This window comes from Pagrus major, chromosome 18 (assembly GCF_040436345.1).
Source record: "Pagrus major chromosome 18, Pma_NU_1.0".
NCBI classification, from domain to species: Eukaryota; Metazoa; Chordata; class Actinopteri; order Spariformes; family Sparidae; genus Pagrus; species Pagrus major.
Window position 1 is genome coordinate 18,513,215 of NC_133232.1, and position 18,777 is coordinate 18,531,991.

The 18,777-nt window shown below is 41.7% G+C and overlaps 2 protein-coding genes across 3 annotated transcripts; both read left to right on the forward strand.

Annotated features, from left to right (window-relative positions):
* Positions 1–512: 512 nt before the first annotated feature.
* On the forward strand, positions 513–9,026 carry lpar4 (lysophosphatidic acid receptor 4). The gene is made up of 3 exons (XM_073487500.1): positions 513–712; positions 6,471–7,247; positions 7,943–9,026. The coding sequence occupies exons 2-3, from the start codon at positions 6,672–6,674 to the stop codon at positions 8,429–8,431; spliced, it is 1,065 nt and encodes a 354-aa protein (XP_073343601.1). The 5' UTR covers positions 513–712; positions 6,471–6,671; the 3' UTR covers positions 8,432–9,026.
* A 2,983-nt stretch (positions 9,027–12,009) lies between these two features.
* Positions 12,010–18,296, forward strand: p2ry10 (P2Y receptor family member 10). 2 transcript variants are annotated; one of them, XM_073487499.1, is made up of 5 exons: positions 12,010–12,044; positions 12,370–12,543; positions 15,059–15,261; positions 15,340–15,520; positions 16,084–18,296. In XM_073487499.1, exons 3-5 carry the CDS (start codon positions 15,086–15,088, stop codon positions 16,984–16,986), a joined length of 1,260 nt encoding a protein of 419 aa, XP_073343600.1. In that variant the 5' UTR covers positions 12,010–12,044; positions 12,370–12,543; positions 15,059–15,085; the 3' UTR covers positions 16,987–18,296. The 2 variants fall into 2 exon arrangements, with proteins under 2 accessions (XP_073343600.1, XP_073343599.1); XM_073487498.1 differs by lacking the exon at positions 12,010–12,044 and having other exon boundaries at positions 12,228–12,543.
* The last annotated feature ends 481 nt before the right edge of the window (positions 18,297–18,777 follow it).

An 18,777-nucleotide genomic window follows, 5' to 3' on the forward strand; every position in this document is an offset into this window, starting at 1 on the left:
ATTATTGTGTTATAACCACTGTTATAGATGCATTCATGTCAAAGCACAATTTTATGTTTTGTATTTGTACTTAAAGCTGCAATATGTAATAATATTTACTTTAAAACATTTTTTTAAAAATCAACTAAGTTTATCAACAGAGTGTGAAGAAAACAGCCTATTGGTGTCGATGTTAATGTCAATGAGGTCTATAATGAATATAATGTGACAGTAGGCCTAAATAAGTGAGCTCCAGCTGATGACACCAGCCTCTGTCCCCTCTCTCTCTCCCACCCTCTCCACCATTCCCTCCTCCTCCTCCTCCTCCTCCTCCTCCCTGCCGCCCAGTCGAGGTGCTATTGTCTGGTTTCCTGTGGCCGTGCAAGCAGCTCTCCACGTGCACGCGCGCCCATGCACGCCCCCGGGTGAGAGTTGCGGTGGACGTGATGCGGTCTCACTTCCAGCGGACAGACGGAGCGGGTCGTCAGGACCGACGGAAGAACTCGCACCGGCGGGATTTTGTCGCCTTTAACGAGCGCAGAGGCGTCCTCGTGACTTGTTGGTGATATTCAGGTGCAGTCTGACCCGAGAGAGTTTGAGACTGTGACTGAGCAGCACCACAACAACATCTGAGAGGAAGAGTATGGAGTTTTTCTTTTGACAGCTGCGCCGCTGCCACACTGACAAACATCAGTGACCGGGAGGTGAGCTGTCACCATCCATTCAGCTGCCAGTAAGTTGTCCTCTGCTCTGTCCGCACACAATAACATTTCTGTGCGGAGTCACAAAAACATGTTTTGTCTTCAGCTGGGGGAAAACTTCCAGTGGCTGCTTTCCACATGAGAGAAAGAAGGGACTGTTTTTTTTTTGTACTTTCATGCTCGTTAAAGCTGTGCAGAGATTCACAAGTGTTGTGGTTTAAAGGAGCAGTATGTAGTTTTTAGGGAAGACATTTTGATCAGAAGAGAAAAATCTTCATTCATTGATTTTCATGACTGGAGAAAGTAAATGAATGAACTGTGATCACAGGACAACATAACTTCAGACTTTGTTTATATTGCAGTACCCCTCTATGACAGCTTGTTTATTCAGTGATGGCGATACTATACACCACATACATATCTCTGAGTTTGTATTGTTAACTTATTAATGTTGTAAATCTTACCTTTCTTTTCCAAAACGACATGCTGCACCTCTAAGGTACAAATAACACCTTTCTGTACAGGCTGATGCATTTTACTGCACAATTAATGTAGCCTCCTGTACACAGTCCCTGCAGAAACAGGTCTTTTTTGACAGGAATATCATCACAAGGGATATAATTTATAGTTAAAGTTAGGGTCGACCGATATGGCTTTTTCAGGACAGATATCTTTATGTCAAAATTTCCACGTATAGTTTACTCAAGTACTGTTCCTAAGTACAATTTTGAGGTACTTTACTTGAGTATTTCCATTTTCTGCTGCTTTATACTCTCTCCACCACATTTATTTGATACATTTAGTTCCTCGTTACTCTGCAGATTCACATTGTTCAGTGTTTATAGATCATTAATTATAACGGGTGACCAATCAGAGCTGTAGGCAGGATGTTGTGTGAGAGGATGTTGCATCAGAGCCAAAGTAACACAGTTTTGAATTTGTTTATTTTATCTGCAATCTGACAGAAACGTCATAAGGCTTAAAGGACAAGTTCACTCAAAAATTAAAATTCATTCATTATCTACTCACCCTCGTGCCGATAGAAAAGTCAGGGGAAATTTTGTAGTTCACAAAACATTTCTGAAGCTTCACAGCGAAACAGTGTTGCAGCACTCTCCTGAAGTAGACTGACAACGGAAGTAGATGAGGACGTGTTTTAACAAGTAAAAAAAACAACTGAAATAAATCATAAAATGGCTCCACATAGCTTGTCCAGTGTGATCCAGATCTCCAGATGCCCCAAGACCCCAAACTGATTTGAAAATATGTTATTTACACCCTTTTCAGCCCAAATCCTCACTGTAGCTGCTAAAAAGCTAAAAACGTTAGCATGCATCCCGTCTGAAGTGGGTGCACGAGCTCGACTGCGCATTGAGGGTCTAACTAATGTCTTTTCACATCAGTTTGGGCTTCCTGAGACTTGGATTATGCTGGACAAGCTGTATGGAGCAATTTTTAAGTTTTTTAAATTTGTTTCTTTACGTTTCATTACAAGTCCCCATCGGCTTCAGTTGTTTAGGACAATGCTTGCAACGCTGTTTTCGCTGTGAAGCTCCAGAAACATTTTTTATGGACTATGAAACTTCACCTGACTTTCCATCAACTTGAGGGTGAGAAGATCATGACCAAATTTTCATTCTTTAAGTAACGTGTTTGAGCAGGTTGTTTCTCCACAGCTTCATCAAAAATCTCGTGTTTTTAAAAATGGAGGCTGTGTGATATTCACTCTTTTTATTGATTAATTGTGTTAAATGTCTGTCACATCACATTTTTCCAAGGTGACTAGTTTAAACTGCTTATTTCGTTTGACTAAAAGTCCAAAACCCAAACATATTCAAATAACTACCATATAATGCTAAGAAAACCTATAAACTAAAATGACAGAAACGATTAATTGATGGTTTTAACAGTTTGATATTATTATAACCAAACATCAAAACCTTATAAAGTAGTATGTGGAGGACTCGTGATGTTGGTGGAGTGTGATGTAAGTTAAAATACATACTTTCCAATTAAAAACAAACTCTGTAGACCGACTCCACAAGCTCTCCTGTGAAGTCAGTGAAGATGTCTTGCTGTCTGCCATAAGCTCTCTGTGCCTTCTTCCTTCTCCTTACATTTGAGAGAAAGGAACAGCTGGATGTGAGCTGAGCCTGAACTCGATCCGTTCGGATCAGCGGGTCCCAGAGGCCTGTTTCTGTCACTGCCACGGCTGACTGCGGGGGGAACCCCTTTAACTGCAGCTGTCCACGACCTGTACATGAAATCCATACACACACACAAACACAAACACTCAGGCTTCCTAGAAGTCCACAACATCTTTAAATGTGTCTCTGCTACATGTCTGAGTTTCTTTTAAACATAAACTGTTGGCAGCCAAGTGCAATGTTCTATAGACTGGACTCCCTGCAGAAACAACATCAGCTGAATATGAAGCCGGCTCTGTCAGAGGTCCTGGGACAGAGCCACAGTACACAGAACCAGAGCGTGTGTGTGTGAGGACTGGCACATGTGAGTATTGCCTGCTTGTGTATGCACGTGTGCAGACTAGTGCATATATAAGTGTGTGTTTGGTGCAGATGGGTACAGTGAGGGCATTGTGAGGGCTGCTGGAGACTTTCTGGGAGGCGTGTGAAAACACAGTAAAGATGTCACACTGCAGCTGGCACAGGACAGGCCTGATGGACTGCATACACTCACAGCATCGCCTTTGTGTGTGTGTGTGTGTGTGTGTGTGATGAATAGATATTCAGAGAGAATCTTATCCGGAGACACTCAGGATTTTTACAGGCGATGCCAAAGGCCGACCACCTCACTGCTGCTTCAGCTCTGTTGCATAACACAAGATAAGGCCAGTTTAGCTTGTTACATTGGGTGCTTTAGCAATTCAGAGCTGCTCTCACATAAAGTTGGAGGACCTAGGATGGAGGTTTTATAAAAGAAAGATAAAAGAATGGTCAGAATCAATATAGCAGAGGCCAAGATGTCCTGAGCTTTTAGTCCACAATATACAGTATAAACTCTGAAAACTGTGGATCTTACAAAATGCGACTGGACAGAGTGTTTCACTTCCTGCCTAATAAACAGCCATCTCTCCACCTCAGTTTTAACGTAGGATTTCTTTTGTATTCTCCAATCCCAAGGCGAGATAACCCTGATAGCATAACTGAAGTTTATTTTTTAAAGAGCTGCCTCCAAAGCCACGTAAGTGTAGCTCTCCTCATGACTACAGTTGACCGAAATTATGAAATGAATTGGTAGTTAAAGCAACACTATGCAGAAGGATGGCTGATTGTTGAGTCTCTTTCCATCTATCCGTCTTTGCATGGTCACCGCGGCTGTAGTCGATCCAAGCTAACATTGGGTGAGTGGCGGGGTACGCCAGTCTCATGCCTAGATCGCCAAATGCCAAGCAAATTCAAATACCAAATCAGATCATGGCGTCCGACCCCAACCATTAACCCAAAGCCTTGGTATCTGACGATCTGGGACTGAACAATCAACTGTCTTTACTTTAACAGTTGCGGAGTGTTGCTTTCAGTTAGAACGGAAAAATACCTCAGCTTCTGTTTTGACTGAGAGTCATTTAGATGACATTCAGTCCAGTACTGTCTATTTGTTTGGCTCGTGCCTTTGTGGTTCAGAGTTTGTGCAGTATTTATCTGGCAGGGACTGAGAGAGTTTACTGTGAATTACAGTGTGTCAGTGTTTGTGGAAATTGACATAGCGGTGTAGTTGTTTATGTTTACCTGCTTGTTTTTTGACAGAAGGTGCAAGGAGATGATGTGAGGCTCAAACACTGAAACAGAAGTTTGTTGTGCTGCTTGACGCCAATTTGAATATTTCTTTTTGGCCAAACAACCAAATAAATCATACAGATGCTACTCATAGGGCTTATGTAATATATGTTGTCTGCTGCCCTACAGGAATACAAGTCTGCTATATAGTGGATATATAGTGTCACAAGAACATGTGTAGTCTCTCATTCTACTTAGTTGAAGTTAGTTAGTTTAACTAAATCCAAACATGTTTTTGTAAGCAGCAAGTCAACACATTATGAAAGTACAGATGTGATTACTTAAATCATGAATAACTGGTCATTATACAACATAATATTTACATTACTGTTTGAAGAAGAGTCATTTTATGCAAGGCTATCGAAAACAGCATAATTGATGTGCAGTGTTGTAAAAGAACCCAACCGTCATACTTGAGTAAAGATATTGTGTTAAAATTTTACTTTGGTAGAAATGTAACTCACCTAGACAAATAGTACTTGAGTAAAAGTCTTAAGTAAATTTATTGCCAGAAAATTTCTTTTGATACTTAAGTCATTTAATATCAGCTACTTTAAGTATCAAAAGTACAAGTAAATTATACCTGTATTTACATGTTTGTCATGTAAGTTTGGCTCTGATGCAGCATGCAGTCTGCAAAATAACTAGTAACTCAAGTTATCAAATAAAAGTAGTGGAGTAAAAAGCACAACATTTACCTCCAAAATGTAGCAGAGTGGAAGTATAAAGAAGCAGAAAATGGAAATATTCAAGTAAATTGTAAATTGTGCAGCACTTAAAGGGGCACTACGTATTTTTGTAGAAGAAATTCAAACTCAGAATATTAAAAATATTAATGAAGTAATAATACAAACTCTGATGATCACTGTATGAAGCTAGAAAGGTGGCAGGGTCCGCCACATATAAACAAAGTAACAGTATGAAAGTGTGTTGTCCTTTAAGGTCAGTTTGTTTATTCAGTTTATTCGGTCATGAAAACAAAGAGAGTTTGTTCATTTAGTTTGTTTAGGCATAAAAAAAACAGTGGATGAAGATCTTTCTCTGCTGATTAAAATATCTTCACCAAAACTACAAAGTGCACCTTTAAATTAATGTACTTAGTTACATTCCATCACTGAAAACAGTTATTCCTGCACACTTCTTGCCACAAAAGCTCAGCAATGACAACATTTTAATCCAACTTTACCATTAACTTTTTGGCCAAAACCCAACACATCCCCAACAATCGAAGTTCCTGTTCTGATGTCACACACTCAAATATACACAATATTGCTTCAAGTTTCACAATGTCAAATCATTGGGATTGTTCGTGATTGACAACAAAACTATTGTGTTTCTCAACAACCCTGTGCTGTGATGGTGGGAGCAGCTCTGCACTGCTTTTGTACCACGTCAACATGCCGACTTATGTACTTCCTCCAGTTGGAGCTCAGCCTTGGACTTAACGCTGGCTGTGAATGAATGTAGCTGAAGTGTGTTTTGCCTCCTGATCTACAAAGTACAAGTTTCTGGCAGCGATTTACGTCTCACAGTCCTGATGACAGCCTGATGAAACACTGCCATGTGAACTAAAACCCTGCGGACAGATGAGACTTTATTTACACTGACAGATAACACATGAACTACATGCAAATGAACCTGAATGTTACAGTGATAGCACTGAAAATGGATCAAAATACAGCTACACAGTGGACTTTTAAACATTTCTCATATTTTTACTTCTCTGTGAATGTTTTAGATTGTATGCCTTTGTCACCTGGGTGTAATTGATGTTGGTCCAAATCAAGAGCTTAATGTTAAATGGATGAAATCGAATTTACTTTTCACGCTGGACATTAAAGATTCAGATTCTATACACTTCAATACACTAAACATACTAAATGCGTACAGGTCGACCATATGCTTCATCTCATGGGGAGCTGGAATTGTTTGCTTGTTGCTCTGTAACTTTTATAGTGAGGAAGTGACCGTGTGCTTTTCCTTTTCTCCACAGGATGACTGACCAGCCCTGCAGGCGTGCATCCTGACTGTCTCTGCCTCCGTTTGTGTCTGAATGTCCACGATGACTTGGAGGGGACTCGACTGGTGGATCCCCTGCTGACACCAACGATCCCCAGACATCCGCCGCCACTCCCCCCTTTCCTTTGGTGTACCCGTTTTCTCTGGAGCCCACCTCCCTTTTTAAGCTTCCACCATGGCCAGCCTGGTGCTCAACGAGACTGGAATGGAGGACTGCGGCATCGACGACTCCTTCAAGTACAACCTGTACTCGGTGGTTTACAGTGTGGTCTTTGTCCTGGGCCTGATCACCAACTGTGCTGCCCTCTTTGTTTTCTGCTTCCGGATGAAGATGCGCAATGAGACCACAATGTTCATGACCAATTTAGCGTTATCCGATTTAGTATTTGTTTTCACACTGCCGTTCAAGGTCTTCTACAATGTGAACCGCCACTGGCCATTTGGAGACGGACTGTGTAAGGTATCGGGAACAGCCTTCATCACCAACATCTATGGCAGCATGCTCTTCCTCACCTGCATCAGCGTGGACCGCTTCCTGGCGATAGTCTACCCTTTCCGCTCCCGCTCCATCCGCACGCGCAGGAACGCGGCACTGGTGTGTGCCGCCGTGTGGCTGACCATCGTAGGCGGCGGGATATCAGTGACCTTCTTCTCCACCATCAACAGCACAAACAGAGCCACCACGTGTTTCGAGGGCTTCTCCAAGAGCACCTGGAGGACGTACCTGTCCAAAATCACCATCTTCATCGAGGTGAGTGATATTTAATGTAAACATATACAGTACACCATTTATACAGTTTTTTATGCCTCTGCACTGGCGATAGTCGTGGATGGAGGAATTATGTTTTGGGGTTTCCTGTATGTACATCCATACATCTCATTCATGTGAACGCAATATCTCACTTGGAGGGAATTTCCTTGAATTTAGTAGAAATGTGCAGTATGACTCAAGGATCAACTAAGGTCAAAGGTCATTGTGACCTCACAAAAAACATTTTTGGCCATGACTCAGAATTCGTACCATGATTACAATAAAATTTGGCATACAAATGTCTAATAGGATATAAATGAGGAAGTTATGACGTTTGATATCAAAGGTCAGAGGTTAAATGCACTGTGACATCATAATATTCTACAAAAAAATTATTTTCATGATTAATTGATTAATAGTTTAGTCTGTAAAATGTCATAATTGTGAAATATGCTCATCACAATTTGCCAGAGCCCAAAGTGACGTCTTCAAATTACTTCTCTTTGTCCGACCAGCAGTCAAAAAAACTAAATATTCCTCATTTATCACCATAAATCTCAAAGGAAAGCTGCAAATCCTCTCATTTAAGAAGCTAAAACCAGCGAATGTTTGACCTTTTTGCTTAACAAATGACCAAAATGATACTTGATTATCAAAATAGTTGGTAACTAAATTTTAACTGCTGTATTTCACAGATTGTGGGCTTCCTTCTCCCCCTCCTGGCCAACTTGGTATGTTCCTCTCTTGTACTGCGGACGCTGCGGCGCCCGGTGACTGTCGGTCATGGCTGTGACAGTAAGAGACGTGTCCTACGGATGATTCTGGTCCATCTTGGCATCTTCATCATCTGCTTCGTCCCCTATAACTCTATCCTCTTCCTGTACGCCCTGGTGCGGACCCAGGCCCTGGCTAACTGCGCCGTGGAGCGTTTCGCCCGAACTCTTTACCCCATCACTCTGTGCCTGGCCAGCCTCAACTGCTGCCTGGACCCTGTGGTGTACTACTTCACCTCAGAGAGCTTCCAAAAAAGTTTGACCATGGGAGGAAAAGGGTCCGGCTCCCGGCCCGAGAGCATCCCCCGCAGCGACACTGAGACCCAGGACACAGCGAACACACTCCCCAGAGACACACACACTGTGGCCAGCAATGGGAAAGACTCAAAGATGTCTGAGAGTCAGTTCTGACTCAGCAGGGAAGAAGGAAGGTGAAGAAGGACACAGTGGGTTCGATTTGAAAAATATAGCAATCAGCTGTTTGTTCCTGGAAGTGGCAAACACATAACTCAGCAGATTAGTTAAGTCCTGAGGTAAGTCCTGAGGTATGGCCTGGGCTTTACGGATTAATCCACCACTGGAGAGCAGAGGAATGTATCTGTGTGTGTTTGTTATGAGACACTACAGGGACCAGAGACCCAGCCACACGGGGACTAATGTCCAGAGACACGCAGAGCCTCTAAAAGAGACTCCAACACATCGTCACTCAGGCTTAACACACGCAAACACTCACAAATGCACTGGATTGTGGAGGAGATGGAGAGATTTCCGTCCACATTGTTGAAATATGCTGTTTAGTACTTTTGTAACACACTGAGCCCTTAAGTTGTATTGTTCTAAAGTTCAAGCTTTCACAGTACATTATATCATTGTAGACATTAATGTTATGACACTCTTAAGTGTGGTGAGACCCATTGTTATTATAACACAGCAGCGCGCTGACCTGCTGAGTTAAATGTGTCTCATGTTGAAGTTTGAGGCCATTAAATGTCTGTTTTGAATCGCTTTCGTGGCTGCATTTATTATTTCTGTTCCCCGCCTGGTGCCTGTTGGTTCCCTCAAACGTACTCTGAAGTGGCCTTTGTCAGCATGACTGTAGGTTTGAACTCACGGGGGAGTTTTTCTACTCTACTCGCCTCATTTTCATCTGGCAGCCAGTGAAGATATTGTTCTCGGAGCAGAGGGCAGCGCTGATCCATTCGAGGACCTTGGCCTGTGTGCTGTGTCACAGGCCAAATGCTTATTATGGCTGGTGCAATGGTCCATTGTTTGCTTCTGAATGAGGTCTCTCTGTCTTAATCTGGCCTTAGACTACAGATCTGCTCAAAGTCTCTTACACACAGCAATGTGCACACACTCCAAAGTACTAGGGCACACTGTTGACTAAATACTCGAAATCATCGTGCTACACTGCACAGAGCACACAACAGCAGTGTCAGCAGATCCAGGAGTTTGCTGAATTTGCATGTATACATGTGTGGTACATTTGGCGAATACTTTTATGCAAATGGACCTAAGTGTGATATCAGTACATAAACTCTGCAGTGGGACTTAAGGCCTGGTCATGCCATCATTTTGAGTTCAACTTTGCTTAACGCAAATTTGCATCAATGACTGATGACAAACCGTATCGACTGTGCTATAAAGGTCCAGTGTGTCAGATTTAGAGGCAGAAATGGAATCTAATATTCATAATTATGTTTTCATTAGTGTATAATCACCTGAAGCTAAGAATCGTTATTGTTCCCTTAGAATTAGCCTTTAACATCTACAGAGGGAGCCGGACCACCATGTTCCACCCCAATGTTTCTACAATAACCCAGTTTTTGGACAAAGCAAACACTGGCTATAGAGAGGGCCTTATGTGTTTTAGTGGCCAATATAGGAGCAGCGTGAGACGAGGGGTTTTTATTTGGTGGCAAGCTGCAATCGGACCCCTACATGCCACTAAATCCTTCACACTGGAGCTTTAAGGGAATGGTGAGCTAGAGTCCAAAATAGAGGAAGATTTGGTAGCATATTAGTTGAGTTACACCAAACCCATTTATTTAATCTCCCTCTATTAGGTAAAGTTTTGTAGTCCACAAAACATTTCTGGAGCTTCACAGCAAAACAGCATTGCAGCATTCTCCTAAACAACTGAAGAAGATGGGGACTTGTTTTAAAAACATAAAAAAACTTAACTTTTTTTTTTTAAAAGACATGAAATGGCTCCACAAAGCTCGTCTCGTATAATCCACGTCTCTTTAAGCCTCAAGATCCCAAACTGATTTTAAAAGACGTTATTTGCACCCTTTTTAAGCCCAAATCTTTAGTGTAGCTACTAAGCTAAGAGCGTTAGCATGTACCCTGTCTGAAGTGGGCACACAGGGGTGTAAATAAAGTTTTTTCAAATCAGCTTGTTGATCTCGGGGCTTCGGGCGACATGGATTATACCTGATGAGCTGCATGGAGCCATTTAAATGTTTGTTTTTTGGAATTGTTTTTTACCTTTTGAAACAAGTCCCCATCCACTTCAGTTTGTTAGGAGAAGGCTGCGACACCGTTTTGCTGTGAAGCTCCAGAAATGTTTTGTGGACTACAAAACCTTAATTTTTGGGTGAACCTATCCTTTAACACCTTATTGAATGTAACAATGTACTGACTATAAACAAAACAGCACAGTACAGAGAGATCAGAAAAAAGCTCAGAGAGCTATTGTGACCACTTTAGACATGCTTGCTTTAACAGTGACAGCACTTAGCGGTTGTAAGGACCAGCAGTGTTATGTCTCATATATATGTTTCTATATGCATACATGCTCCTGCTGGAGAGGGGACATTATACAAGTTGTTTATCCTTTCTGTCATAGAGCCATGCACATTTAGAGATTAATGGCCGTACTTGGGAATGTAACAGGCCTCTATACCTGCAGCAGCTGAATGAACAGAGTGGGTGAGAGACAAAAAAAAAACTCTAGTAATCCTAGTTGCCCTCTCTGTTAGTGTGACTGATGTGACCATGTGCATCCAGCAGCAGCGACAGAGAGACAACAGTAGATGGACTCAACTGGGGATTTGGGGTCAAGGGTAATACTAATATACTGGAGTGGAGAGAAGTGCTGTCGAGCAGGAAATAAGAAGAGTGGGAGTGAAAATATGCAAGAAGCAGCCGTCCCCCCTTGACTGGATCATGTCAAGAATGTGTCGGAAACATTGCAACAGGAGACACTCGGCCCTTCAAATGTCTCCTTTAAAGGAGCAATCTGCCCTTTTAACTGTAGAAGAAAAACAGTTTACTGGCATACTGTAAACTGAGAGTATTGGGCTGCTCTGACCTCTAGTGGCCATCAGTTGGAACAAACATTTTAATGAAAACACCAGAAAAGACACCACGGACCAATAACTATTGTGTTTCTTGTTGATCATTAGGGTGTCCCGGCTGTGTACGTTGAGGTGAAACCGCACTGCAGCAGTACAGGAAGGCCACACAAACGTGGCACAGTCTGAGAACTAATGTCAGAAGTCATTCCCTCAGGCTTATGACATCATTTGCACGCAGGGGTGTGAAACCAACAGGATGGATAAAAATGCAGCCATGTTGCCAAACTGTTGCTTTGCATTGTCAAGGCACGTGAAAACTTTTATTTCCCCAGAACTGAAAGCATTACCATGTTGAAAATGCAAATAGCCACTTTTCAAGATCAGTTACCACAGAAAAAATACCACCAGGCCACAGGGGACTGGACAGGACCGAAGGATCGAAAAGGCAAGAGTGCACGTGACATGTTTGCACACAATCTACCTTATGAAATCAATGATTTGATATGTCACAGCTTTTAAAAAAAAAGGAAGTGTAGCATCTGATAGGGGAAGCGGATGAGCACTTTTTTTTCATCACAACTGCAAATATTGCAGGATGCAATATTGAGACATGTACTTGCCCACATAGTACAATATGTTAGTGTACATGTGTCCATAAAACACAACACTGCATGAAACTGACACTCTGCTGCGTTCACTGACCAGATCACAACATTTCAAAGGTAAGGACACTCTGCTGCTTGTCTGTTTGTCTGTCTTCTCTTAGATGAATATCTTCACCTGTTAGTGTTCTCATTTTGGTTTCCTTACCACAAACACACTTTTGGCCAACACTGCATGCGTCGCTAGGCTCAGTGACGCAGCAGATGGTAGAAAAACACTCACATGCGTGAGGGCAGAGCTTCCCCTTCCCCTCATCACCATTAGACAGTGAGAGTCAGTCTGAGAACAGCCCACGCCAGAAATCATCACCTCAGGCAACAACACAAACAGAAACCACTTCTTTGGCGGGTAGATGCTGACTGCTTCGAGATTTTCTGTCTGCAGCTTCGAGTGCGACAGGAGGGTTTGCTGTTTGCTGTTGACCTCGTTGAGCTCCAGAAGGAGAGTGTGTTGCTGTTTACAGAGGAGTGTGAAGCTGATGGAGCATGTGGCCACTGGTGGTCACTCCTGGCTCTGACCTCTCCCCCGCCACGCTGATCCTATAGAGGGAAAGACAAGGTAATGATACGACTTTCATGAAGAGAAATAATGTCTGTGAGACAGTCACACTTCTGTGTTTTGTCTGAACATTTGTGGTCAAAGTCATGCTTCATGTTCTGCTGATGATAGCGGCTTTGTTGTTAAATCCTCTTTCACTGTCGCATCAAAACTTATCAGCATGTGTTACAAGTCAGAGGCATTATTAAAGTGGGTAAAGGGGTTTGGAAGTTTTGTCTTTTGTCATGCATGATAAAGTTGTGAAATGTCATCAGAGAATTGTTTGTCGAACTGAAACATAAGACAGTTTGTCACAGAGAAATTGTTCAAATGTGTTTTAGAAGCGACGTGTTTTTTACACAATGTTGAGACTATGCAAAGCGCCACGTTCACCTCACAAGTTCACATGAAAGTTGACTTTCAGTGTGACTTCCTCAAACTCAAGTTTTAGGACATACTGTTGTGCATAACTGTACAGGTAACATGAGGGGGTCCGTTGGCTGACTGTACCCCCAACAGCCAATAGGAGGAAGTCAAATTTACAATAAAGCAGCAAAAAAAGGCAGTTGCTGGTTCTCGTTTCTCTCAACTGGGGCTGGCGGAGGAAGGGCGTGGTGTTATCTTAATGGCAAAAGGAAGGGCGATGCTTCAGTGACAAGCAGTTTTCCTGTCTGTCTCTCTTTAACACTTTCCCTCCTGCAATCTTTGACTACACAAAGTCATCTTTGATTTGTTAAAGGTTTTGTAGGCTTTTGAGTTCAGCATCCAGCAAATACATTGCAAATACACTGCAGTTTCATATGATAATCTAGATGATAGATACAAGAATGAGGTAAGATGTTTTTGTGGCAGGTTGCTGCACATTTCCTGTTGCGTTTATGAATTACAGGATTTAATATTTAACAGTATTTCTGTCTAATATTTTAGCACCACTTTCTAATTATGCAGAAAGTTACAATCACAGGCTTTATTAATAATTAATGAGAACAATTTGTAGGTTGCCAGGTTGTGAACATCTCACTGGTTGCTGTTTTTCCTGCACCAGTATTCTGGAAAAAGGCTAAAATACCTTTATCATTCAACCACTTTAATAAAATATAAATATAAATAAATAATAAATATTTCCATGAGCAGATTGGTGAAAATCCTTTTTATTAAAGGCAGAGTTGTACTTGTTATAACTTTATGAGTGCTTATTAAGCACGTTAATAACTATCGACTATTTTATAGTTACATGTAAGAGAGCACAAAATTAGTTACGTTACATCATGTCTGCAATCTTTATATGCATTTTGTATCTCACCGTATCTTTCTGTCGACCTGCTGGCTTACTACAAAATGAGGAACTGTGGTTGTACATGCTGATAAAAATAAAACGTGGCCCACTGGAAGTAATGACGAAGCTAAAACAAGTATTAAAGGAGGAAGAACACCAGCCAAAGATAGATGAGAGACTGAAATTTAAAACAGCAATACGTAATTTTAAATCAGAATGTTGTACAATTTCATGACAACTGGGCAAACATTAGCTGCTGAGGAAGACTGTGATATATTTACTTTCCGTTACTTCTGGATTACCACTATGCCAAACATATGCAAATAAAGACGAGAGAAAAGAAATATCAATAAGATGACTTTTATCTAATCTTAAATAAGGAGTGTGTGAGATCTCTTACAGAATACACACTGGTGTATTTGATTTCACTCAAGACCAGGTGATGTGTGAGACTCGAGTGGAGGAAAATCATGTTAGTAATCCCCTTTTTTACTGAATGTATACTCTAATTACATTTTTTTTTTCTGCAACTTTACTGGAATACAGTTACCTTTTTTCTATCCTAATTACATAATCCGGTCTGTTACTCCTCGAGACTGTATATGATCAAAAGACCCAGAAAAGCTACTAATAGACCTTATTTTTCCAACCCCCAGCTACAAGGAAGAATTATCTTCACAACCTGGCAACCAAGTTGTTCTTAACAGTAGTTTATCAGGAAGTATTAATAAAGAATTTATTAATGTTAAAAAAAACATGAGCTGTTAAAGGAGTGCGGTGGTAGACCAGTTAACTGCTTCTTATAACCTGGTGCCTACATTACCCACAATGCAACTTAGCCACTGAGTGACATCACTTGAGGCAATTTATTAGATTACATGCAGCTTCCTCTGGAGCCACAAAAGACTTTATACTACTTTTTTTCACATATTCAGTAGTAGTCCCTAAGCCCTGTAAAACACTAAACACTAAAATTGGAGGAGTTACCCTTTTATGTATTCCAATAATACAATAATAAACAAATACAAAGCTTTTCAAGTATTTTGTCAGATATTACACCTTATTTTTTCTGCCCCACAAATACTCAAAAGTATTTAAACTACATATTTTGAATACATTTAATCGAATTGCTGCCCATCTCTGGTTACAGCTCTTATTACAGCAGTAAAAACAGTACCAATAAAATGGTTATAAATAAATTAAACAATTATTATCACATATTGTTTAAAGTGTTACATTCAACTCATTGTTCTCTTTCAGGTGTTATGGCAGTGTGAGTAAACTGAAATGACTCTGAACACAACTGGAGGGTTGGAGGAGTCCATCTCCTCCTCATGTAACCACAATATGACCAGCTGGGATCAGCGCATGGATACCATGTACTTCTACTTCTACCTGCTGCTCTTCATCCCCGGGCTGCTGCTCAACACCACTGCTCTTTGGTTTCTCTGCAGTCATATCAGGTACACACACAAACACACACAAGTAACTTATCAAACACAGTCTGGATGTGGTTAACGGTTTCGCATGTTTCTTCACAGTAAGAAGACCAAGGCGGTGATCTTCATGATAAATCTGGCATTAGCAGATCTGGCCCACATCCTCTCTCTGCCACTCAGGATTTACTATTACAGCACACACTCTTGGCCATTCGGAAAAGGCGTCTGTTTGTTCTGCTTCTACCTCAAATATCTCAACATGTACGCCGCTATAGTGTTCCTGGTAAGCAGGCAGTAAACTGGAATATTGTGAAGACAATAGAAATGACAGTTTAGAAATTTCTCATGTATTTAATTCGAGTCAAATGTCAATGGACAACTTTGGGAATAACAGGAAGTAATTCCAGTCATGCCTGACTCACTTTTTCCCCAGTTGTTAGTTCAAATGCACTTCTGTGCATCTGGTTGATTATTGAGGCTTCAGAGAGGATTTACTTTTGGAGGCTAACCTGAAAGTTAGCATCGCCCTGGTTGTCTCGACAAAAAGCCAGTGGGATTTTTCCATTTGGGACTATTGCAGAATATAAGCTCTGTGGCAAAAACACACGTTTATGACACTTACACATTTTATTCAGCAAGAAGTAAAGTAAACACTACCATATTTCATGTCATGGAACAAAACGTAAAAATCGCTTAAGCTTGTGTTAACCACAGACCTTATTTCACGCTTCTGACCCACTGAAAAAAACATTGATTTCTAGTCAAGGGAACTGGAAGTGCTAAAATGCTAACTAGTTTTTAGGACTCATTCCTCTACTGTCATGTCTCTATTTTTTCTGTTTCCAGGTGTGCATCAGTGTCCAGAGGTGTGTCTTCCTGCTTGACCCGTTCGCTGCTCGCCGTTGGAGGCGGCGCTATGACCTGTTGATCAGTGTCATAGTGTGGGTGGTGGTCGGCCTGGGCTGCTCGCCTTTCATTCTGATGCGGAGCAGCAGCAACACCACCAATTCCAGCATCGGTACACAGACAGACATGTCCTATCTTCTGGATGCCACATCCACCCAGCATCCCTTAGGTTACTCTGGCTTTTATGTGCCACCCGTGAGTGCAAGCCCTAACAAACCCAGGCCAGACTCCCATCCCAAAAATGGCTGTTTTAAGGACCTGCCCATGCGTCGTCTGCCCGTCTCTATGGCGGTCACCATGATGGCTCTTGCTGAGCTGTTTGGTTTCGTGATTCCTTTGGCTTGCATTAGTTATAGCTCCATCCGCATCACCCAGTCCCTCAACCAAAGACAGACCCAGGATCGGCAGAACTCAACTACACGCAACCGACACCAGTCAGTCACCTCCATTGGTCAGACTGATCATGAAACGCAAACAAGCGGTGAGAAGCGGCGTGCTCTACGGATGGTGCTGAGCTGCTTTGCCCTCTTCTTGTTCTGCTTTGCCCCCTACCACCTCAGCTTCCTGCTGTACCTGATGGTGTCGCAGGGCGTTGTGTCCCACTGTGCCACCACGCTGGCTGTTCGTCAGTTCCACCCAGTGTCTCTGTGCCTGGCAGGCTTAAGCTGCTGCCTCAACCCTCTGCTTTATTACTTTCTAACTTCTGATTTCAGACTGCACCTCAACAAGCGCACCTCCTCCTTCACTGCCTCGCTCCTTTCTTCCCCGATCAGCTCCCCGATCCAGCGTCCTGCACAGCACAGGATGACGAGCATGGAGAGCAGTTGCTCAGACAGGGATTAGCATTATCCAGATGTTGTTGTTTTTTCTCAAGGAGTGACACAGCTAAATATGACAAACAGATGTGTCTTCATGATGAATTTTGTATGACTTGATAAGATCCACATTAAATAATGAGAGGAATTCACATGTCACAGCTGCCTGAATACAAACTGACCTGAAGCGCTTTGACCTTAATGTGAGGAACCTCTCAGAGGACATGACCTCAGAACAAATGACTCTTTAATCTGCAGCTAAAATGATGTCCGTGTCAGCACACCATATCAATGTGAATATCATCAAAGTTGCAACCCAATACCCAGAATAATTGTTGGCAAGTTTTTTTCTGCAAAACCACAGATAAGTTCAAACGTTACGTTTTTTTAGGTCCAATTTCCAGCGCTGTGCTTGTGCTCTGGTTAGGTTAAGGTACAAAAACCATCAGGGTAAGGGATAGGAAAACGACATGGTTTGTCTTAAAATACCTGTTCTGGTCACAAACATGGCTGGAAATGTCCAAAGGTCTCATTACAAACACCCAGTTTTGTTGTCACAAAGACAGCCGGAGATGGCCCAACTTTCTGTCAAAATTCTCTTTATCAATCCAATCTGACAACCCTGCTTGCCAGCCTTGTCATCTGTAACTCTACCACCGTCCCCTCCACCTCTCGATGTGGAAGTGAGGTAAAACATGTGATGAGAAGGAAATGACACCTTTTGTACAAATGTTAATATAGCACATAGTCCATGACACATACGTATGGGCATATCTGTGGTTTGCAGAAACATTAATTAAAGGAGCACTATGTAGTTTTGGGGAAGACATTTTAATCAGAAGAGACTGACTGATTTTTTTTTATTCCTAAACAAACTAAATAAACAAACTCTCTTTGTTTTCATGACTGAATAAACTGAATAAACAAACTGACCTTAAAGGACAAAACAATTTCATACTGTTTTACTTTGTTTATATTTGGCGGACCCTGCCATCTTTCTAGCTTCAAACTGAGGACCTTATTTTCCTCTGAGAACAGCTTGTGTATTCAGTTATGGAAAATATAAATAGTTCAGAGTTTGTATTATTACCTCATTAATATTAAATATAAAAATCTAAATATTAAAATTCTTAGTTTGAATTCCTTCTCCAGAACTACGTAGTGCCCCTTTAAAGCGAACATTTTATCCTGGTGACTGGGCTGACAGTTGCCTTGCGTGTTGTTTAACTTTAGTAAAAATGCAACAATTTTAAATAAGCTATATCGTATACGTCAAAGCTGTATGTAAATGCGTGTAAATGTTCTGTGAATAAAAGCAAGTCTGTGCTTTTTGTCTCATCTGGTGCTGATGTTTACATTTTGTTTTTGATCTGCCTTCAAAGTGAGGTTTCCTCTGTGTAACAGAAAAACGAAAACAGGTGCCAGCTCTCTTTTGCTGTACTTCCTCTCACAATGCAAAGTGGTGAAGACAGTTGGCAGCAGTTGCAGCAGCTCTGAAAACCGGTAACTGCCAGGCTCTGAGGTCGGCATTCGAACTGACAGCCACCCCGCTCACCCACCCACCTCCTCCTGCATCTGCTAAACCTAAAGTCTGAGCCAACTGTGTGGCTACTCCCACCGCCTGGCAGATGTATGCAGCCCACCTTAACAAGAATTGTCTGACTCACCCACCAATATTGCATCCACTGCTTTATTTCTAATTTTTTTTTTTTGCTGTAGTGCGGCCTCAAGTTTTGCCTGTTTAGCAACTGAAACCATCAAATTGTGAAATTTGTGAAAGACAGAAACCAAAAGCAGTTTAAAAAAGGCCCGAGACACG

Bases quoted from the DNA above. Each gene is read 5' to 3' on its own strand.
- p2ry10 (XM_073487499.1), top strand. From the start codon at position 15,086: ATGACTCTGAACACAACTGGAGGGTTGGAGGAGTCCATCTCCTCCTCA. The intron at 15,262-15,339 runs GTACACACACAA...GTTTCTTCACAG, and splicing joins TTTCTCTGCAGTCATATCAG to TAAGAAGACCAAGGCGGTGA. The intron at 15,521-16,083 runs GTAAGCAGGCAG...TTCTGTTTCCAG, and splicing joins ACGCCGCTATAGTGTTCCTG to GTGTGCATCAGTGTCCAGAG.
- lpar4 (XM_073487500.1), top strand. From the start codon at position 6,672: ATGGCCAGCCTGGTGCTCAACGAGACTGGAATGGAGGACTGCGGCATC. The intron at 7,248-7,942 runs GTGAGTGATATT...TGTATTTCACAG, and splicing joins AAATCACCATCTTCATCGAG to ATTGTGGGCTTCCTTCTCCC.